The 23,240-nt window shown below is 45.5% G+C and overlaps 1 protein-coding gene and 1 pseudogene across 1 annotated transcript; one reads left to right on the top strand and one right to left on the bottom strand.

Moving 5' to 3' along the window:
• Nucleotides 1–2,807: 2,807 nt before the first annotated feature.
• LOC112867462 (ADP-ribosylation factor-like protein 2-binding protein pseudogene) lies at nucleotides 2,808–3,442 on the bottom strand (annotated as a pseudogene).
• Nucleotides 3,443–8,793: 5,351 nt separating this feature from the next.
• On the top strand, nucleotides 8,794–17,736 carry LOC112867463 (keratin, type II cytoskeletal 2 oral-like). The gene is given in 10 exon segments (XM_086715116.1): nucleotides 8,794–8,806; nucleotides 12,102–12,262; nucleotides 12,374–12,553; nucleotides 12,556–12,599; nucleotides 13,629–13,688; nucleotides 14,414–14,510; nucleotides 14,993–15,157; nucleotides 15,603–15,732; nucleotides 16,251–16,359; nucleotides 17,685–17,736. Coding segments are annotated over 10 exon segments (1,011 nt in total).
• Nucleotides 17,737–23,240: the final 5,504 nt, after the last annotated feature.

Genomic DNA, 23,240 nt, shown 5'->3' on the forward strand with positions numbered 1-23,240 from the left:
GAGCTTGTTCCTGAATGCTGTCTTGGGCCTTGCAAAGTATGTGGGGCACACGGTGAAAGTTTGGGGGTCAACTGAAAGAATGAAGAGAGTAATGAGAGTAGGACTTCCCTCCACCCCGGAATAGGTCACACTCCAAGGCAGGATGAAGCTGAAAGTTGACAGTGAGAGCCTGGCACCTTCTTATGAGCTCTTGCAAGGGGGCTATGGAGGGAGTTGGCAAAAGACTACAGGATACTTGGAATCAGGGGAGTGGGGGGTCAATCAAGGCATGTTGGAGCAGAAGCCTGGAGCAGTCTTGGGAAGGAGAGTCTGGGCAACATGGAGGTGGGGCAAGGTTACAGGGCAGATGTCCAGACCAAAGCCCAGGAGAATTCTAGGGCTAGCATCACGTTTTATGTTCTTGACACAGGCTGGGACTAAACCATATGCCAGTGAAGCAGGGAAGCTTCCAAGGTGAGGGCACCATGTCTGAGGCCAGGCTAAGGGTTGGAGAGGATGGAATATCTCTAATATGGAAAGCTGGCAATTCTGAGCTTTCTGAGCCATGAAGAATCCCTCAAATCCATCTCCCATGTGAAGACAGAGCTGGGGCAGCTCTTTGCTTCTGAAGGTAGCCAGGGTATATAGAGTAGGTAGTATTCACCTTTATGTAATGGTCAGAGAGGTGACAGGAGCCTTTCCAAATTGAAGCTTGAAATCCTACCAGTTACGTCTTTAGGATTAAACAATCTGTCTCCTGGAGGCAACTGTTTCTTCATTCTCCATCTTTTATCTTTTATTCTTTATCCCCCACTCTTTCCCTCTTCTTCTAAAGGTCTTCCTCTAGATTACAAAAACAGCACATACCTGTAGCAAAAAATGCATAAAATTTAGCAAAGTTAAAAAAAAAAAAAGGAAAAGAGAGATCATCTATAATTCCACCATCCTGTGACATTTTCCTATGTGTATGCACGCACATGCACGCACACACATACATATGGATAGGTACATGTAAATACATCATCTTTTACACAATAGGGCCTTAAAATACATATTGCTTTGTAACCTGATTTTTCACTTGATCTATTGTGGAATTTATCCAGTAAGCGAGTCGACACTAGAGTGAGATCCTATCATTCTCCAGACACTGTGCCAGGCTCAGGAATAGAGTGGAGAACACATACGGTCTCTGCTCTCATAGAGTTTACAGTCTAGCTGGGAAGAAACTTACCAAATAATATCTTACCATAACAACCAATGTAGATGGAGATTTTCTTTTCCAGTGCAGTTTCTTATTTTTACTTAAAAAAAAAAAAAAAAGAACCAAAGGTACACATTGGGAATTAAATTACTATTTTTTCCTTCTTTCTAAAGGTGTGACATACATGTTCTCTGGTCATTAATATTCTACCAAACATTTTACTAACCTAAGCCAGACAGAGGCCATTAAAGCTCTTTGCTATCCCTTCCTATTCAGACCGAGTTAGACCAATGAACTTGGCAGGGAGGAGAAGAGAGCTGGAAGGGCAGAGCTTGGAGAATCACATTTTTACCAAACTCATTCTAACCCCAACCCAAAACCTAACAAAGCAATTTATACAGGAAGGATTTTAAGCAAATCTGCATAAATACTTAATATGCAATAAGAAAAGGATAACTTTAGTCTGTTTCCAGACTATAGTATATATTCACTGGTATTCAGTAAAATAGTAACTCCAATGAAGAAAGTATTTTTGCCTTCATAGTGCTAACAACTAAAAAGTACAAATATTTAGGGGAGCCTAGGTGGCTCAGTTGGTTGAACATCCAGCTCTTGGTTTTGGCTCAGGTCATGATCTCATGGTTCATGAGTTTGAACCCCACATCAGGCTCTGTGCTGGCAGTGCGGAGCCTGCTTGGGATTCTCTCTCTCTCCCTCTCTCCCTGCCCCTCCCGAGTCTCTCTTCTTCTCTCTCAAAATCAATAAATAAAAAAAAAAGCACAACCATTTAATACTTAGATCTTTAACTGGATAATTAAAGAAATTCTAAGATTAAATCTGCCAGATTAGTGTGAGTATTCATCTATAAAAATGTTTTTTTCAAAAATGATTCTTATTTTTTAAAAAAAGGCTTCTTTTGCCACAGTAGGACTCCATCAAGACTAGAAGAAGATAGTGATAAAAGAACTGTAAACCCAAGACTAAGAGTTGATTTTCACATGTAGCTTTTGGGTAAAAGACATCATGTTTTAGTTTATTCCCATAGCCAAGACTGGTTCTAATTTTCCCATGATGGTGGGCTGAAAATAGGGGTTTCAGAAATCTGAAGACAGGGCCAGCTGTTTTAACACCATAGATAAGCATTCCTAAATAGTAAAAAACTCCACACAGGTGGGTCACTGGGTTTGAAGGACTGAAACTCTCAATCAAGTGAAAGAGCTGTGAGCAGGGGGAGATTTATGCAAAACCTGCCTGTGGTATTGCAGACAGGGAGAGTTTACGATGGTGTTGTTCCTCTTGGTTGTCACAGGAACACGTATTCTGGGGGAAGGGGCCTTCTAGATGAAATGCTTGACATAGTGTTTGTCCCAGAGCAGTCTGACTCTCCAAAACACCTGAGAGAGGTGTCTACTTTGGCAGGAGTACTAGGGGTTATTGAATAGAAGAAAGTATTTCAGGAAAAAGAGAAGTCCTGGGAGCATCAGGTAATTATCTTTTCAACCCATCAATACCTAACATTAATAAACAGTTGCAGAAAAGAGTCAGTCTTTCCAGGGTGTGGTCTCCAGTCATCAGGAGCAGAACCCTCCCCTGGCCTATTGGGCCCATGTTGTCCAGAAGGCCGCCATTACCCACAGGTGGGAGCTAGTGCTAGGGGTTGTTCTGGGAAGCTGCCACCGAAGAGGATTTGCACAACGAAGTCACTATTAAGCCACTGCTTAAGACCAGTCCTCAGCCTTCTTTTTCTGCTCTGTAGTCTCGAAATACCTATTTAAATGTCAGACAGTCTGTAAATGTGAGCAGCCTGTCGAATAGGTCATCAGCCATCTCCTCTTTATGGTGCTTTAATGTTGCTGTGAAAGCAGCCATGTTGAATCCCAGAATCCCTGTCAGCTGCAGTTCTTCAATATACTTTTCTACCAAAGAGAGGTATTCATTAAAGATGGGTGTGTAGGTGAGTTTATTCTCTTCCATGTCTCCAAACTCCTGGTAGTATCTGTCCATGAAATTTCTTTGCAGTACTTGGAACTCTGCATCCATGACAATGTCCTCGATAGATCCAACCACAGCAGCAAATTCAGCTTCAGAGGCGGAAGAGGTGGACAGTGCAAAGCTCTCTTCTTCCAAGACTTCTGCAGCCTCCATTCCACCCTGGCTAGTGGCTGGTCGGCCTCCCTGGAGCCTGAGGCCGGTGAGTCTGCACCTGCGCTCGGGCCCAGAGGCCTCCATGCCCTGCCCAGCTGCCCTGCACCGGGGCCCCATGACTGACTTCCAGGAGCCACGCCCTGCCTCCTGTCACAGTGGCCAAGGTTATCATTCCTAATGAGTGCACAATTTCCATTACGTGGATATAGCACATTTTGTTGCCTATGTTACGTCCACTTTTTCCACAATAATAAACATCGCTGCAACGAACACACGTGTCTCTGAACACTTGTCCTATTCATTCTTTAAGATAACTTCCTAGATGTGGAGTTGCTAGGCCACTTTAAAATTATGATTTATATTGTCAAACTACTGTTCAGAAAGAGTATGCCAGCTGGTACTTTTACAGGTAATGCGTAAAACTTTCTGTTTCTCCAGCTGCATGAACACTGCAGTATTCTTTTTAAAGTGTTCGACAATTTTCTTGGTTTGATTTTCATTTCTTCGATTGCCAATGAGATTGAACATTATGAATACATTTATTAGCTATTTAATTTTCATTTTCTGTGAATTGTCTCTGTGCAGTCCATTTTCTCTTTGGATAGTCATTTTGGTTTTCTTATTAATCTACTTGTCAGAGGCAAGGATTCCAACAGCACTCGAGCCACTCAGGAGGCCAAAATCTGGGCAACAGTCATAATTGGGCCAGAATGAGTGTCCTGTGGGGGGAGTGGGGTGAGGAAGACAGAACTTGGCCCAAGCAGAGGGAGGCCAGAGGGGGCTAACAGGATTGTGGGAACGTGAGGCCAAGTTCCAAATGGGGAGGAGTCACTTCCCAAATCAAGTCTGCTGTGGCAGATGGGATTATGGAGTGGGGTGGGGAGGTGAAGAGAGAAACAAGCAGGGTCAGTCATGTAGGGATGAGGGGTCTGTTGTGAATGGCCCTCTACTCCCAATCCTGCTTTAATAACTCCTTTACAGAATTGATTGCAATCTCCATCTCAGAGTCTGTCTGGTGGGGAATCTGACCTGAGGCAAAGGCTGAGGGAGCAGCTAGATGGCTGCTTGACTGGGGTTTGAAGGATGCCTCTCTTCAGGTAAGAGCTAGTTCTCCTGGGGAGAGTGGAGAATACCCTGAGATCTTTGAAGACCCTGGAGGTGAAGAACCAGGGGCAGTGGGCAGCCCGCCTTATACCAGAGAAGTCATTACAAAGTTCTTCCGGGATTCGGAGGGGAGTGGGCTTCCCTGGCTTCCCTGGCTTGCTGCCATCTGATTAGTTGTAAACCTTGCCTGGAATATTCAGAAAAGCTGGGCTGTGGCTGGGGCAGGGATTGATGTGTCTCCCCAGCCCACCTTCTGCCTTGTCTGACCATTCTGGATTTTTTTTTTTATCCCCCTGGTTGAGTTTCTGAGGACTCCACTCTGGCCAAGGTCAGAAGTCAAGACCCTTATTAGCTGATCCCTGGCTGATAGAGATAAACTCCTAAGCATTTTCCCTGCCTCCAAGCTGCTGGGGATCGATCACCTCCCCCAGTCTACCCTTTATTGGCATCTGGGGAGAGCAATTGACAAAAGTGTGCATTAGAGCTCCTTCTCATGCTACTGCTTAGACTAGTCTTTTGGTTGTTTCAAGCCAGGTTCTGCCTTATTAAAGATGCTGTTACTTGCAGTCGATGCCTACACAGTCCTCATTTGAATGCCCATAAATTGATTTCATGCACCTTTTGCCCTGAGAAACTGGTAATTAAGATGTAGGGTCTTAGCTGTCTGACAATAATCTTTTGTGATGGAAGTACAAAGAAAGTCTGGGACCTGAGGCATTTCTAACAGTTATTTTAAGCTTTGCATAATTATTCCTGTTCAGTTAGAATTAAATACAAATTTTAGTATAGAGTTGAATGGGTCTACCCAATCTCTGCATCTGCACATGGCTGATGTATCTGAGTCTTTTGACTGTAACTCCTGCCTCACCCATCACACACCTACATATACACACAGACATACACATACCCACACCCACATGCCTGCCTTTTTGAAACAGAGAAACACTTGTTAAAAAACAAAATTCAATTGAGTAAATGTGAAGATCTAATTGGCTTTTTAGAAAAATGTTTATCTTGAGAGAGAGAGAGAGCCAGCATGCGCGCGTGAGCCGGGGAGTCGGGGAGAGGGAGAGATAGAATCTCGAGTAAGCTCCATGTTCAGCATGGAGCCAACGTGAGGCTCAGTCTCACAGCTGTGAGATCACAACCTGAGCTGATATCAAGAGTTGGAAGCTCAACCAACTGAGCCACCCAGGTGCCCCTCTAATTGGCTCTATTAAATGATTCAAGAATTGGGCTGCATCCTGACTAACCAGTATAGAGAGGCTCCACTGAACTGAACAAAAGGATTTTAAAGGCAGAGAGGGGGCATAAAAAAAGGAGAAAGGAATTTACTAGCAAGGAATCATTGTTCAGACAAGGTAACCCTTTTAAGAGGAGTGGAAGATGTTTATCAGTAAATTTCCTAGTATTGATGAGAAAATTCTGCATTGGCTAGTTAAAGGTTACGTTTCTGCGGGGGGGGGGGGGGTGGGTGTCAAAAAGTGCAGTTAGTTTAGGTAGTAACTCTTGGTTTGCTGACTTGTCCTAAATGATTCTGTTTTGGGACTGTGGCTTTCTTTCTTTAAAAAAAAAATTTTTTTTGTTTGTTTTTATTTTTGACAGAGAGAGGGAGAAAGAGAGAGAGAGGGAGAGCACGAGCGAGCATGAGTGGGGGAGGGGCAAAGAGGGAGAGACAGAATCTGAAGCAGGCTCCAGGCTCTGAGCTGTTAGCACAGAGCCTGACGCGGGGCTCGAACTCACAGACTGCGAGATCATGACCTGGGCCAAAGTCGGACCCTCAACTGACTGAGCCACCCAGGCGCCCCAAGGGACTGTGGCTTTCTTTTTAACACACTAAACAGCAACAGGAAACCCCCCACCCCCCTGCCCCCGCCGCCAAACACACACATGCACACACACACACACACCCCTGATAAGGACCCTGGTAATAGGCAGTTATGTTGTTTGGTTGATATGCAAGAGATGATCTTCCGTCATTATACATAGGATGACACTATTAGCTAAGAGTTAATGTGTACTGAGTGCTGTTATACACCTGGGCCTGTTCTAAAATAATTCTTACAACCACATTATGAGGTAGATCATATTGTTATCTTTAGCTTATTGAGGGAAGCCAAGGCACAGCGTGCTAATTAAGCAACTTATGAAAAATCATGTAATTAGGAGCTGGAGAGTCAGAATTTGAACTCAGGTAGTTTTACTACAACATGACTTGACTGACCCAAATACCAGTGGGATACAAGAGAAGCAAATGTTTTCTAGTAGTGGATTCTTTTTGTCCCAAGGCTTATTATGTCCAACTCTGGTGTTCCAAGGTCTTCTTGGCCTGGCTGGTCTTTCTGTGAATTAGAAACGGGTGTCCACTCTGTGCAGATACAGCTCTACAGGCCTGGCAGAGGACAATACTTTGTGTAAAGTAAAAGATGCCTGTGCTCCAGATGGACACAGCCCATGCCACCACACACAGGTTGGTTACCAGAGCATAAGTTAAATTTTGGCTCTTTATCACTCTTGTGAAGGACACAACCCACATAAATGTACATGGCCTCCCAGGTGGTTTTGTGTTTGAACTCTGAGATCTGGGAGGAGGGGAAATATCTCTAATTCCTTGTTGATTCATTGGTCTCTAGTCTCTGTAGTTGGCCTGCTTCTACACCGTTTCATCCAGGGTTGGCACTGTCTTTCTAGAACGAGACAGTAATAACACCACCACTTCTTTTAACTTGCTCACCCAAGTGAGCAAGTTATTTAACTTGCTCACCCAAGTGAGCAAGTTACCCTTGTGGCCCAGGGTCCCACAGAATCGTAGGGCTTTAGATTGACTTCAGCCTGCAAAGAATGGGTATGTGCTTTCTTTGGCAAGGAATGCTCTGTCCAAATTCCTGATAAATTGGATCTATCCATGGTTTATCCACCACATCCGAAAGAAAATTGCCAAGTTACATGAGAATGAAGACTGGAACCTATTTATGTGTATTATAGCCCTTTAAGGAATGACGAGATTCAAAAAAATATGTGCAAGTTAGTGAAGTGATACTGAAAACAATGGTTTTCATGAAAACATGCTACTACCATGTTTCAACTGTAGCAGAGAGATCTATGAGGAGATGAGGGCCTAAGGGTTTATACTGCATTTGGCTTTTAGGAAGCCACAAAGAATGTACTCTCAGGACTGTGGTGCCCATAATATGGTGATTATACGCAGAAGAAGATTTCATAGGTTTAGGAGTTGACCAGTGATAGGGAAATGGATAATGTGAATTTTGATTACCCGTTTGAGAACTTTAGTTGAGAAAGGGAAGAGACAGACAGGATAATAGCAAGAAGGTGTCATGGGGTCAAGATAGGGACTTTAAAGATGGGAAAGACTTGGGCATAGAATAGAGATTGAGGACATGGTGGGAAAGAGGGTAACTGAGTAAAAAACTAGAGGAGGTGGGTAGGGAGGCTGTCTTGTAACCCTGTACAAGAGGAAGAAAAATAAGGTGGGTGTGGAGGCAGCTAAGAGTGAAGGCATGGAAGAGATGCCAAAAGGAGATCACTTATGATAACCTAAATTTTCCCAGGGAAGTAGGAAGCCAGGTCATCTTCTTTGAACAGAAAGTGGGGACTAAGAAGCGGCTGGAAGAGAGTGGTGGAAGTTTGGGACAAAGGTCAAAGGCATGAATGAGAAGACGACAGGACAAGAGACGGATTGAACCCCCAGCTGAAGTGGAGATCAGGACTCTGTTGTGCCCCAGATTACAGGCTTGTGTGATTCTCCCAGCAGGGCTCAGCTCTTGGGATAGGAGGGGAAAAGAATGTTGTAGCCTCCTCCTAGACATGGGACTTCGTTAGGTGACTGGTGGAAGATAGCAGAATAAGGAAATGGAGGATGCTGGTGAAAAGGTTGTTCAGATGGTCAGTAGACTGTTCCATGAGGGATGAGACAGTATTAATTTTGTTCACCACTCCCTACCACCTGGTAAGTGCATGGCACATAATAGATACTAAAAAGGTATTTGTTGAATGAATGAGTAATGCTTAGGTTGGGAAGAACAGGAAAAGAGGCCGTGAGAGGGCTAATAGGCTAGGAGAAAATGAAGGGATGAAGACAATGGTAGTATTTATAACACTGAAGAGCAGGTGTGGTGGGAGGTAGGTGGGAGTAAACTGAAGGATGAAAGATTATGGCCAGAGAGTAGGATTTGGGATTTAAGCTTCCAAGAGGGAACATTTCTTTGTGATGACCCAGGGCATGGCCCTGAGTGGGTGGCTGAGGTGGAGGAGGAAGAAGATGAGTGTAATTGAGAAGATCAAGGAATTCCTGGGTCAGGATGCAGGGTGGATCACACTCTCAGAGGCAAAAGTCTCCAAGGGTGATGGCGAGGGAAGGTGGGGAAGCATTATAGCATCCCAGAACCCAGGGGGTGGAAGAAACTTCGGAAGTGGTTTGGTCCAACTTCCCACCAAACGATAGCAAGAAAATTGACTTGGATGGAGTGGTAAGGCCTTAATATTAAAGGGAGGCACTGGGGAAGGAGGAAGGAATAAGAGGCAGAGGAGGAAGGGCATTAGAGGTCAAGGGAGAAGCTCATTCTTCTAGAACAGGAGGCCTAGTCATTTTCTGGGTGGAAGAGTGACAGGTTGAAAGTGGTATTTGTATAAGATCATGTTGGCAGCGATGTAGGGGTGGATGGGAGCAAGGAGAGACTAGAGGTTCTGGGTGGGTCTTTGGGGGAGAAGCGAACCATGTCCAATTCCATGACCCACCATAGTTTTCCAGGTTGCCATGACCGGCATAATTTCTTCCCACGCAATGGGTCATGCTGGTACACGCCCCCGCATCTGTGTATATAACATACTACCCTCTGTTGCCTTAAGTAGCTTCTGATGATCCTGCTTCAAATAAAACTGTAATGTTTGCTGCACAGGCTGGTTCCTGCAAGTCTTTTCATCCCAACATGGGATGCTGTGCATCTTCTTTATCAAATTGGCTTATGATATCTCCTCTGGGAAACCTTCCATGGCTAACTTCCCTCCACAGATCCCATTTCCATCCCCTCCTATAACTGCAATAGACACATGGCTATTACTGGCTCCATCTGTGCTTGTCTCGTGTTCTGGGTGAGAGTGTCAGACTGTTTGCTTCCTACATATATAGAACACATCTCCTTTTTCCTCTGAATTCCTTGCTCTATGACCAAAATATGCTCAATAAATGTTTGAATAGACCTGTTTTTGCCTAAACTTTAGCTCTTGTGCTGTCTTGTGTGCCTTGCAATGAGTACGTTTCCCACAAATCTTTGAGAGCTGACTTGCCATCTGGTGAGCTATTCCCATGGTGCTGTCTATAGAGGCAAGGCATGGTGTTAGGTCCATGCAGATGCTGAGGTGTGAGGAAATGTGTATTCCAAGCCCAGTGTAAGCTCTTACTGGAAGCAGAAAGAACTCTGTAAACTCTAGTGCCCCTGACCTTGCCTGACTTTTTCCCTTCCTTCTTTCCACCTCGTGTGACTAGAAGGTACTCAGGTCTCTCACACAGGGTCAGATGGCAATGGATCCATGTCTGACACCCAATCATGACTTCCTTTCCTTCCAGGGTAGATACCACAGCAGCCCCGAGTGCTCCAGCTCTCCTAACCTCTCTGTTGGGAAGGTCTTCTGGCATCCCTCCCACTGTAGTGGGTCCTTTTCCTTGGCCCAGGTTCACCAGAAACCACCAGATTCTGATCTCTCCTTGTAGCTAGGGTGGCTTTTGCTATTACCCCAAGTGTGGAGTTCTTAATGAAATCACTTTTTTTTTTTTTTTTTTATTTTGAGGACAATGCAGCCTCTCTCCCAGGCTCCGAAGGTGGTCAGGTTGTCACAACAAGCATCCAAGGTGAGATTAAGGGGGCTTATGAAGATAAAAGAATGTGAGAGTTCAAGGGAGGTTCAAGGCCTTCTGATGAGTCGGGTCCCTTCTCCCACCCATGGGCTATCTGGTTGCATTTCCTGTGTGCTTAAAATGGGTTTGATACACAGCTGGCATATTTAGCAGAGAGAGAAGCCATCCACACAAATGGCAGCTAATTTACCAGTTTTTGTCTTAAAACCGTATCCTGAACTCACATGTGCCAGGCTCAGTCCTGAGCTTGGGGTAAGAGACAATCTGGGTGGGAGGAATGTCCTAAGGGAAAAGGCTTTCTTGTCCAGTGTGACAATGGAGGTGGGACACACACAGGGACCCATGTAGAGGGGCAGTACCAGAAGCAGGAAAAACTGGGCAGCCATTCATTCTACAAAACTTGGGCCCAGGTGCAGTGCTGGGTGATGGGGGCACTGTTGCACCAGACAGATAAGACCCCCCCGCCCTTGCCCATGGTGTCTATTGTTGAGGGGGCAGGGCTGCAGCCTTCATGCAGGAAAGAGGAAGAAAGGGAATGCAGGTAGCAGAACCCACAGGAGCCTGAAAGGGGGAGGCTTTCTGGAAAGGGAACCGAGGAGGCACGTTTGAAAAGGGAAGAAACCTGGCATGGGAGTGAAAAAGGGGATGTGGAGGCTCCCAGGGCAGTGAGTTGAACAGGAGCAATAAAACCATGCAGGGAGCCACAGGGAGACAGAGGAGACAGTAGAGATCTCTTGGTCACCCCAATAGTGAACACTGTTAATGCTCAGATGAATGTCTTTGGTATTGAGTCCACTTACTCAGGCCTCTGGGTCAGTCTGGAACATTCTCACCCTTGTGACTGGGGTAGCAGAGGTGCTGCTTGTAGAACCAGGGATGCACCAGCAGAGGCTCTCTGGTGAATTCCATGGGGACACACTGTGAGATTTGTAGGTGCTACAGTTAGAAGGGAGCCCACTTTCCACTCTGTCTTCCCAAACTCTTCCCAGACTCCTGTGTAGAGTTCGTTCTGGGAGGCAGAGAGCACAGTGACACCAGTGGATGCCCAGAGTTTTGGGGGAATGAAAAAGCCACAGAGTCACCCAGTTGAACCTGCTGCCTCCTGAGAAGCTGGTGCCTGGGGCCCTGGGACTGAGCCATGCCTGGCAGGAGCCAAGCTCATTCATCAAGGGAGGGCCCTGGTTCAGTAGTGCGCAAAGTCTGTAAAAGGCTAATTACAGGAAAGACTTGAAATAGAGACTCTGGGATTACAGCGAATGAAATTGGTGTGGGGATTAGTTGTAGCCAGAGAATGAAACCTTGGAAATCATCCAATTAATAAACCAGTTCACTGAGACCTATAAAAGGGGCCACCTATCTCCCTGTGTCAGAAGGTGCCCTTTCCTCAGAGACATCTGAACCAGGACATCTTCCTGTGCCCAGAGAAAGTAATGAGCCAGCAGTCCAGCAGGCTGTCCCAGGCCACCAAGGGCTCAAGGGGTCGCTCTGCTGTCGTGGCATCCAGCCAGGGCTGTATCAGCCCCACCAGGTCCCACTCAGCCTCGCGCTCTGGGGGAGGCAGTGCCTCCACAGCCTGTGCCATGATAGGGGGTGCCTTTGGCAGCCAGAGCATGTAACAGCCTTGGGAGGAGAAGGAAGGTCTCTCTCAGTGTGGCCAGATGTGCTGTCCAGGCAGGGGGCTCTGATGGGTTTACTCAGGTGTCTTTAGAGGAAGCCTGTGTGAGGCTGGAGGAAGGGGCAATGGAGACAGATGTGGTTTTGGAGGTATTCCTGGTGGATCAGGGGGCCTTGGGGATTCAGGGGGCTTTCCCTTCAGCATCCAGGAGGTGATCATCAACCAGAGCCTCCTTCAGCCCCTGAACATGGGAATCGACCCTCTAGATCAGGAGGGTGAAGACCAAGAGAAGGAGCAAATCAAGATGTTCAATGACAAGTTTGCTTCATTTGCCGACAAGGGGAGGGCTCATGGTGGGGAAGAGGTCTGAGAACACGAAGTCTGGGTTGGGGCAGTGGGTCTGCTCATGAGCTGGAGGCTGGGCAGGCCATGTGGTCTCCTCCCTTGTTGACCACAGGTGTGGTTCCTGGAGCAGCAGAACAGGGTACGGGAGACTAAGTGGTGCCTTCTGCAGGAGCAGCCGCCCATCTCCAAGGCCAGAACCAGTGACCTGAAGCCCTTCTTTGAGTCCTACACCAGCTGCCTGCGAGCCCACCTGGACAGGCTGCTGAGTGAACGGCATCAGCTGGATGGAGCACAATGCAGAGCACGATGCAGACTCTTGTGGAGGAATATGAGAGGAAGTGAGTGAAGTCTAGGTGATTGTGGTGCAGGTCAGGAGGTGTGGAGGCTTTCCAGCCAGGAAATTGTTGGTGCATGTCCTCAAGGACCTGAGTCTGTAGGCCAAAGGATGGGGTATCAGGTTGGGGGTCTGATGACAGGAGGATCTGCTCTTTTTTGATATTTGTGTTGGTGGCAAGGAGAATGAGGTGTATGTCACAGCATGGGCATCTAGGGAGCTCCTTTAGACACAGGAAGATGTCAGGCACTCTAGCATTAACAACAGTGGATCTCATCATTTGTTGTTTACCAGAATCACTTTGGGAGCTTTATAACTTCTGAATGTCCAGGTTGCACTCATGACTCATTGGTTTTCTGGGCATTGGAGCCAGGCATTGGTAGCTTTTATAGAGCCCCAGATGATTTCAACGTACCGCCAAGAGTGAGGACCAGTTAGAGAATGTGTTTGTCCTGGATGATGAGGGAGATTCAAGGGGAGGTAGGACACAGATGGAGAACGGAACAGCTGGGAGCTTCTGGGGCAGATGGAAGGTGGCCTTGGGAGTGACCATGGGTCTTTGTTCATGAGGATGAGACTGACTTCCTGCAGTGGAGAATTCAGAGACCTCTATGAATTTGGTGTTCAAGGACACCAGGGGTTATGTACCAGTTCCACCACATGTTTTATTTCCTTTTTGTGTGTGTGTTAAATATAATTTATTGTCAAATTGGTTTCCATAAAGCACCCAGTGCTCATCCTAAAAGGTGCCCTCCTCAATGCCCATTACCCACTTTCCCCTCTTCCCCGCTCCCCTTATTTCCAATACCCTGTAGTGTCAGAAACGGGGTGCCAATGTGCTCTTAAAGGCCCTACCATCATAATAAAGCATGCCACTCAACTGGCTTTAGCCTGGTTTTATCCAGAGAATAGCCACCTGCAGCCCTGCCCCAGGTTATACACTAGCTCCTGGAAAAAACACCTTTCCCTGGGCACATGTGCACATACCCTTGGCTCAGCCACCCTTAAGCATGACCTCCTTCCTTTCTCATAGGTACGTGGATGAGTTTAACAAGTGCTCAGAGGCTGAGGATGAGTTCACGGTTCTGAAGAAGATGAGCAGGCCAGTGGGGAAGAACAAGACAGCACAGGGAGGAGATGGCATGAGGGAAGGGGGAATGGTGGTGCCTTCCCAGGGATGTGAGACTGGAGAATACTTTGTCCCAAGCAGGATTCCAAGTGTTAATGACCAGAACCCGGGACAGTGCCAGCCTTGAGTCTGAACCTACGCCCTGAGGGTTTTCTTTCTGTAGCTAAGATATCTCTCAAGTGTGTTTGGTTTATCAGTTGCAAAATGGCTTTAAGCCAGTCCTTACATATTACAGTTTATTTCCAACTATTAAAAATTACAAAAATCGATAATAAAGATCTTTTCTAACACTGAGCTTAATTGTCAAAACTCTCTACTGCAAGTGTAATGTCTGGTTTAAGTGATTTTTGCTCCCACAACTACATAAGCATGGTATCTTTTTAAAAAATGCTTATTTATCTTTGAGAGAGAGAGAGAGAGAGAGCGAGCAAGTGAGCACAAGCGGGGGAGGGGCAGAGAGAGAGAGGGAGACACAGAATCCAAAGGAGGCTCCAGGCTCTGAGCTGTCAACACAAAGCCTGAAGCAGAGCTGGAACCCACGAACCATGAGGTCATGACCTGAGTCGAAGTCAGATGCTTAACCAACTGAGCACCCAGGTGCCCCAGTATCAATATTCTTAAATGCAATGGTAATGAATGAGAGCAATACTAAAACTAAGAAGGCTGGTTCTCTGTTTTTTTCACTTTCGGGATGTGGATACTTCCTGCACGACCAAAGTGGACTTGGAAATAAAAATGGAGAGTCTGACCAGTGACGTCAACTTCCTGAAAGCCCTCTTTGAAGCGGTAAGCACCTCTATACTATCCTGTAGGGTGGAAGCCACAACATGTGGTGTCAGATCTTGCTTGATTCTGGGCATTCAGCTTCCTTTGTGAAATCTATTTGGCAGCAAACATTTGCAAAGTCTTTCCCATCTTTATCCCTATTTCTTTTTCGTTTTTTCATTTTTATACCTCCTTGGTAATATTGCTTACGTTCTCCTTCCCCTGGCTCCAAGCTTTCAGAATCTGCAGCCCATATCTTTAGAATCTCTGTGTACATAGCCTCCCAATGGAAATCCTTGGGAGAGTTAAGGGAAATCCCTCACTGCCTGCTGGGAAGTTTCTTGCTGCCTGGTTTCTGGGTCTCTGTCTTGTCCCCTTCCTTTCCCCCCAGTGAGATTTAGTTTTCTAGATCTCACAACGTTCCAGAGCCAGTGCATGGAAGGTTTAGGGCATCCCAGAGAGAAGGCAACACTGTGCAAAGGTGTGCTCCTGAGGGCATGTAGGAGTACAACCAGGTGCTGTCAGAATCCAGTGGTATGTCTGTTATCCTGTCCATGGACAACAACTGGCATCTGGACCTGGACAGCATCATCAGCGAGGTCAAGGCCCAGTATGAGGAGATCACCCAGGGGAGCAAGGCTGAGGCTAAGAGGCTGTACCGGGTCAAGGTAAATAAGGGTGACTGCATCAGTCTAGACTCACCCAGGGCTCCTGCTCCTTCACCTCCAGCCCCTCCTGGCCCCATCCCAGATAATGCACATTTTTAGTTAAGCAATACTTTTCATTCTAAATGCCTGCTGGACCTCCATGTAATGTTAGGAATTTCTGGATTAACTGCACTTCTATTCTCATTGTATTTTATTTTTTCATTTTAGGTGGGGGTAGAGGGGCAGAGAGAGAAGGAGAGAGAGAGAGAGAATCTTAAGCAGACTCCATTCTTAGCATGGAGCCCAATGGAGAGCTCAATCCCACGACCCAGGAATCATGACCTGAATTGAAATTAAGTCAGACACTCAACTGACAGAGCCACCTAGGCTCCCCCTATTCTCCTTTTAACACACATGTATTTGAGGGTTAGAGATAATCTCTCCCTATCTGCTCCACACCTTCTAGCTTGGGAGGCTGCAGACTATAGCCAGCTGGTATGGCGCTGACTTGAGGAGCACCAAGAGTGAGATTGCAGAGCTCAAAAGGATGGTCCAGAGGCTGTGGGCAAAGATTGAGGGCACCAAGAAGCAGGCAGGTGTGGCTCCCCAAAGCCTAGGATTTTAACTCTGATGCTGGTGGGGTATCTGAACCTAGCAGGCTGGAAAGCCTTTCAGGTCCTCACTGGAACCTACAGGGGGCTTCCCAAGATACACCATACAGAGCTATGGCTTCATGTATGTTACCTTTACTCCCAGCCATCATCTTCAAGATAGAATGGTCTTCCCTCATTTCATTGGGTGTGGCCCCAGACTCCATGAAATATGTGGCATTGAGTTTCTGGGGTCTCATACCGTGGGGTATGAGATTTAAGAGATCGGGAAGCAGGTGACCAATATCTCTGAGTAAGGATTCAAATAACCACTGGAATTTCCTAGCATAGTGTAGCTACATGGATATGAATGATATGGGCAGAAGAAGTTAGCATGGTTAACAACACAGCACACAGCTTAGAAGTTTTCATTAAGACAGTTGGAGGGAGACCTGTGGTCACCTGCTATGTGCCCAGGTGGGTTTAAAGATTCAGCCCTTCTCTTTTTTTTCTTCCCATTTCAGAATACCAGCCTTATCTCCTGTGTGACTACCAGGAGCTGATGAACGTCAAATTGGCATTGGATGTGGAGATTGCCACCTACCAGAAGATGCTGGGTGGTGAGGAGTGCAGGTGTGTGGGGACTCTGGCCAAGGCAAGGAGGGCAACTTGAGAATCAAGTTTCAAAGGATTGTATGGTCCTTGGCTAGACACAGTGGTAGGGAACAAAGGAGGGTCTTAACAAATGCTCGCTTAACTGAATTATACTGCCTAGCACTCCCCCTTTGGGCTCGGGGACAACACCAACTTTATATATTTGTTACAGCTGAATACTTAGTGCTTTCCAACAGGCATATGGTTCTTCCCAAAGGTCAGTGTCAGTCAATCCTGGGATGGTGGACAATACAAGATGGGTACTAGGTGGTCCTGGTAGCCTGCTCCTCCAGTTCTACAAACTGGTTTCCACTCCTCTCTGCATCAGTCTCTCTTCTTTGACTCTATATCTCTGGCACAGATAAAAGCTGTGTCACTTTTGGTATAGGCCAAGCACTGTACTAGACATTCTTCATGGCTTAATTTACTCTCTTCAACAAACTGATGAAGAAGTATATTATCCCAGGTTTGTCAGTGAGGGAATCAAGGCCAAGGTGATGACAGAGCCAAGTATCCAGAGACACATTATATCTCTGTTCTCTGCATCCCCATCCTAGAATCCCAGGGAAGCCCTTCTCATGTCTAATTTCAGTCCCTGATGCTGCAACTCAGATTATTGTACTTTGGCATCCCAAGGGATAATTCTGAACAGAGATGCTGAGAGGAACCACCATGAGGTTCCCATCATATTTATTTTGTTTTCCTAAACAAGATGTCTGGGGAGTGTCAGAGCCCAGTGTGCATCTGTGAGTATCTTACACACTCCATTTCTATTGTTTGAGATGATTTCTTGTGGCTTTGCTTCAGCTTGCTTACCTGCAAATTGTCTTTTCCACGGTTTGATTCTAAGAGTAAAAGAAAGGGAGGGGCAAAGGGAGAGTCGTATTTGGGTAGGACTTATCTAATGTCCTATCCAGTGTGTGTCCTGGATTCCCCCTCAGACAAAGAACTCCCTACCATGGGAGGGTGGTCACCTTTTTTTGAATTTTCTCTGACACTCATTCCAAAGATAGGAATGCATACAGTGGGCATTTAGACAGACAGATGACACCGAGCAGCCTCCTCCTTTTTTTTTTTTTTTTTTTTTTTTTGCAGTTGTGGTCAGCCAAACATCCAGCAGCAAGAACATTAGCGCTGGGAGCACTAGCAGCAGCAGCAGCAATGGCATTTGGGCAACAGAGGTGGCCAGGGCATCCAAAGGGACAGTGAGTCCACCAATGTGGGAAAGGCATCCAGTCCAGAAGCACGAGCATCTCCATGGATCAGAGTCCCAGACTGAGCAGTTCATCCTCTTCCTTGGCTAGGATCGTGCAGACTGCCACCAGCAGTGACCAGAGCTCCTGCATCAAATACTGAGACTGGACCTTGATGTGCAACTGTAGGATTTCCCCTGCCTTTAGCCACACCTCTCTATAATCGCTCCTCTCTCCTAAAATACTCTCATCCGCTTGGAGGCTCAAAGCCAAGAGGGGACCCAGGTAGACACTGTCAGGTTAGGAGTTTGTCCCTGAGCGTATCACCTGCCCATTGTTCTCTTACATAGAAACTCTTCCTTGCCTCCTCTCAGGTCTCTGTTTCCTTTTCTTCATTAAATTATAATATGTGATGGTGTATTTGACTCTATGAGTTTTTCAGAGTAATAGGGACCCGTGATGTTTGCTGAATCAGAGAGCAACATACTCAAAATGTGGCCTGCAGGACGTTACATTAGCAGCTACGTATGGAGTGAGAGAAGAAGAGAGGAGGAGGGTGCTGAGGGTGTCTTTGGAGTTAAGCCAACTGGGTCGGACTTTGCTCAGTTGCCACGCTGTGCTTCACTCTTTTTGGATCTATCCCAGGGCAGGACACGCCTTGGGGCTGGCACACTTCTCATACTGGCATCAGTAATCCTTGCCAAGAATTCCAAATGGCTCGGTGACAGCCAACTGACTAACTGCAGTGCCCAGCCTGGGTCACCTCCAGGGGCAGCCTTTATTTATCTCCTCCCTTGGGGGCTTTAGGCTACAGTGGTAGGAGAATGTGGTCAAACCTTGCCCTTGTGTCCTCATTCCTTATGATTCAATGACAGTTGCCCCTCTTCCCAGTAAGACTCTGTAGCTCTCTGTCTCCCTTTTCCTCCCACATCTTGAGATCTCAAGGCTCTGGAAAATCAATAAATGAAAAAAGGTTTTATTAAGTAATTTTCACCTCCTCAGACATTGTTCGGGGAATTTCACACATAAATAATTTAATCTTCACAATGATCTTATGAGGTAAGTATGATTATCCTCACTTTATAGATGAGAAAAAGGAGCACAGAGACATAAAGATCACACTATGCCAAAGGATGCAGTTAGCAGGTGGTACAGCCAGGGTTTGAACATGAGTACTTGGACCCTAGAGTCCATGCTTGTAACTTGCATGGTGTACCAATGTCACATGTGTGGTTTTGTTTGTTTCATGATAGATTTGTGGGGTGGAATGTCTTTGGTCTTTGAAGGCAGAAGCTGACTAGTCACAGCCCGGCTCTGTCCTTGGTTCTGAGATCTGGTCCAGATACCTGGGGGATTCAATCCCTCCAAACCTGACTTCTCAGTCCCTCCTTTAGTTCTGACTATTTACATGTGCTCACAGATTTTCCACTTAAGATCAAGTAATGTTAATATTAATATTTGTTTCAAAGTTCAACTTTAAAATAGACCCAGGCTTTGTCTGTTTTGTTTTGTTTCTTTTAAAACCAGGAACAACAAACAAGTGTCAGAGTCCTTATATATAATAAAACTTACCTAATTTAGCATGTTTGCTTTTTGTCTCAGCTGCTGGGCAGTATTTGTCATTGGATGATTAGCATACTTGCTTCCTTTTTAAAAACATGGATTATTACTATTATTACTGTTATTATTTTTTGGATTATTATGTTTAATTTAACTCCCTTATTGGGATGAGAGGGAAATGAAAATAAAGAAAATTGAGAGGATAGTCTTCTTCTCTTGATCAGAGCTAGGCTCATGATGAGCAAATTGGAAACTGGACACTCACAGAGGAAGAGAGTAATTTAAAATATTAGCTGTTAGTATTCGCTAATGTGATAATAAAAACAATATCTACCTCTCAGGGATGTTTCAAAAAATACATGAAATAATATACATGAAAGTATTTTATAAAGTGAAAATATTCATACAGATATTATACTACTTGTATACAAATTTTGATTAGCAACTAGATTATAAGCTCTTTACTTTTTTAAAGTTTTAAAAAATGTTTTATTTATTTTTGAGACAGAGAGAGACAGAGCATGAGCAGGGGAGGGGCAGAGAGAGAGGGAGACATAGATTCTGAAGCAGGCTTCAGGCTCTGAGCTGTCAGCACAGAGCCCAACGTGGGGCTTGAACCCACAAACTGTGAGATCATGACCTGAGCCGAAGTTGGACGCTTAACCACCTGAGCCACCCAGGCACCCCTAGATTATAAGCTCTTTAAAGAGAGGGACTATGCCGTATATTGTTTGTATCTTATGTGATATCAGACAGAAAATTTGTACTTGTTGACTGATGTATTGATTAAATTGTACAATGCATGACAGAGGTCAGCTCCTAGAACAAGATAGGTACTCAATATATGGGAGATATTACCACTATTATTTTGAGGGTTACCACTGTTAATTAATTTCTGAGGAGTCAGACTTTCAAGGCTAGAAATGACTTCAGAGGCCCTGAAAAGGAATCCCCATTTGGATACTGAAGTCTTCTCTAAAACACCATTCTATAGTCAGCAGCTTCCTGTGGAAAGTAACTCCTCTCTTTCATAAAGGACACTAAACTGAGTTTTACCTTGTAAATTCTACTCATTGGTCCAAGTTTTTTCCCCTCTGTGGCTATAGGGAAAATCCTAAGTCCTCTTGTGCACAACAGTCTACAAATGTTCGAGGATGTTTTTCCCCTTTATCGGATTCCTTCTCCTTGTGGAATCATTCCATTTCCAACTCTGCTTTGGGTGCCCTTACCATTCTGGGTGCTCTGTCATAGACATCACATCCTCTGGATGTCTGGAACCCAACCCAAACTCCCAAGAGTGGCCTGACTAGCCCAAGGAAAAGAGTGGGCATGGAGCTTCTCACTATGTATCCTCCAACTTTGCAGTTGGCAGTTTGGCAGCTCCTGCCACTGACTCATCCTGAGCTGGAATAGAAGAGAAAGGTGTTATATTTAATCTTAAGGGAAGTAGCTTTTTAAAAACTTTTTTATGGGGCGCCTGGGTGGCGCAGTCGGTTAAGCGTCCGGCTTCAGCCAGGTCACGATCTCGCGGTCCGTGAGTTCGAGCCCCGCGTCGGGCTCTGGGCTGACGGCTCAGAGCCTGGAGCCTGTTTCCGATTCTGTGTCTCCCTCTCTCTCTGCCCCTCCCCCGTTCATGCTCTGTCTCTCTCTGTCCCAAAAATAAATAAAAACGTTGAAAAAAAATTAAAAAAAAAAACACAAAAAAACTTTTTTATTATAGAAAATTTCAAATAAATATAAAAATAGACAGAAGAGTAAATGAATGCTTCTTTCTGTACCCATCAACGATCAACTCAACAATCAACTCATTATTCTGTTTCATTTCTATTCTCCCCACTCCTTTTACCCCTCCAGATTATGTTGAAACAAATCCCAGACGTCACACTATTTTATTCATGCATAGTCCTTAAGTTTCTCTAAAAGATAAGGACTTTTAAAATAATATAACCATATTAAAATTATCACTCTTAACAGGATAAACATTAATTCTTTGATAAAAAAAAATTCAGTCCAGTTTATCAACTATATTCAAATAAAAAAAATCCAGTCTGAGTTCACATTTCCTATAATGTCTTGTGAATGTTTGCATTAAAAGCACTTGTTTAATCAGGATCTAAAAAATGTTCATGCATTGCAATTGGGTCATATCCCTCTTTTTTATTCCTTGTAATTTATTTCTTGAAGAAACCTGGTCATTTGTCTTGTAGATTTAGTGTCCTGCTAATTTAGTGTTCCCCCACCTCTACCCCTCTGCCGTGATATTGTTCAACATGTTCCTTTTTCCTTTGTCTGTATTTTTAATTATCATATGTTAAAATGGACTTTTTGGGGGTGAACTATTCTATAAATTTTAACAGTTATGCAGTATAGATTCGTGAAGCCACCGCCACAGTTAGGGTCCAGAAAGGTTTCGTCACCCCCCAAAACTCCTGAATGTTATTTTTAAAAAAAAATTTTTTTTTTCAACGTTTATTTATTTTTGGGACAGAGAGAGACAGAGGATGAACGGGGGAGGGGCAGAGAGAGAGGGAGACACAGAATCGGAAACAGGCTCCAGGCTCTGAGCCATCAGCCCAGAGCCTGACGCGGGGCTCGAACTCACGGACCGCGAGATCGTGACCTGGCTGAAGTCGGACGCCTAACCGACTGCGCCACCCAGGCGCCCCTCCTGAATGTTATTTTTTATAGTGACACACTCCCTCCACCTTTAACCATGGGCAACCACTGACTTGTTCTGTCACTATAGTTTAGTCTCTCAGAGAATCTCATATAAACAAGTCACACAGTAGGTAACCTTTTGAGACTGACTTATTTCCCTCAGCATAATGCCTTTGAGATGCCTCCAATTTGTTGTGTGTATCAATAGTTTGCTTCTTTTTATTGCCAAGAGTATTCCATAGAATTGAAGTACTATGGGTTGTTTATATCCTTACTTCTTTTTTCTTTTAAGTTTTTTTTTTAAATTATTTTTGAGAGCAAAAGAGAGAGCATGTGAGTTGGGGAGGGGCAGAGAGAGAGGGAGGAAGAGTGGCTCCTACAACATGTCAGGAGATCACACATGGAGGCCATGGTCAAGGAAGCATTTCCCAGGGGATGCCCGTGACATTTCTATCACAGGGATGTCAGATAAGGAACTGGGGTCATTCCTGGATCGTACTGTACTCTCATTACAGTACATCATTGGCAAAGGAAGAGGGTTGGGGTCAGCTATTGGCCAGGGTGGGCTAGGGGCAGACGGTGGTCTTGGTGACTGGGAGCAACAGGTAGGAAGATGTATTGTAGACTGACCAGGGAAGGTCTGGCTCAGGGCTCCACAGGAGTGTGGGGGAGAGGGAGGTACTGAACTCCCTGCAGAATTGAAATGGGGGTTGGACATTTGGTTGGTTATTAAAGGGAAGCAAGATCTGGGAGGTTGGAGGACTTTGAGGGTGTCTGCATTGCATTTGAAGCACAAATCTTACCATGTTATTCCCCCATTAAGTCCTATAGTGCTCCCTATTGCCTGAGGATGCAATCTGACATCTTCATATGACCTATCAGGCCTTCTTGAAGGGGCTCAGCCTGTTTCTCCAACGCAGTCCCAGAACACCACACCTTTTTCTGTATTACCTTTACCAGTGAGCAAAAATGCTCCCATTTTCTTAAACACTCTGAACTATTCCAAGTCTTGGGTCCTTTGCAAATGCTTCCCTTTTGGTGGGCATACTCTCTGAGACCCCATCTTCCTTCAGCTCTGACATCTGCTCTTGAGGAGAGATTTCCATGTCTGCCCCTCAGCTACCAGCAGAGTTACTCACCCCCTCATCGTGTCACCAGCAGGCCCTGAACACACCTGTCTTTCTCAGTACCTTTGTATTGACGTGTCTGCCTTCCTTGCTGGCCCGTGAACTGGCAGACTGAGCAGGCAGAGCAGGCAACAGCCATTGTTTGCGGCACCTGGCAGTTCCGGGCCCAGAGCAGATACTGGATGAGTGCATAGTGAATGAGGGCGGAGGATCGAGCACCCTGTCAAGGAGCACTGTCCAGGTCAGGGAATGGGAGTCAGCTGGCCATGGATGTGTTACCGGTGCTATACTTCCTCCAGGTCTTTCTCCATCTGCCTCATGA

This window comes from Puma concolor, chromosome B4 (assembly GCF_028749965.1).
Source record: "Puma concolor isolate L17-30 chromosome B4, mPumCon1.1.hap2, whole genome shotgun sequence".
Lineage (NCBI taxonomy): Eukaryota > Metazoa > Chordata > Mammalia > Carnivora > Felidae > Puma > Puma concolor.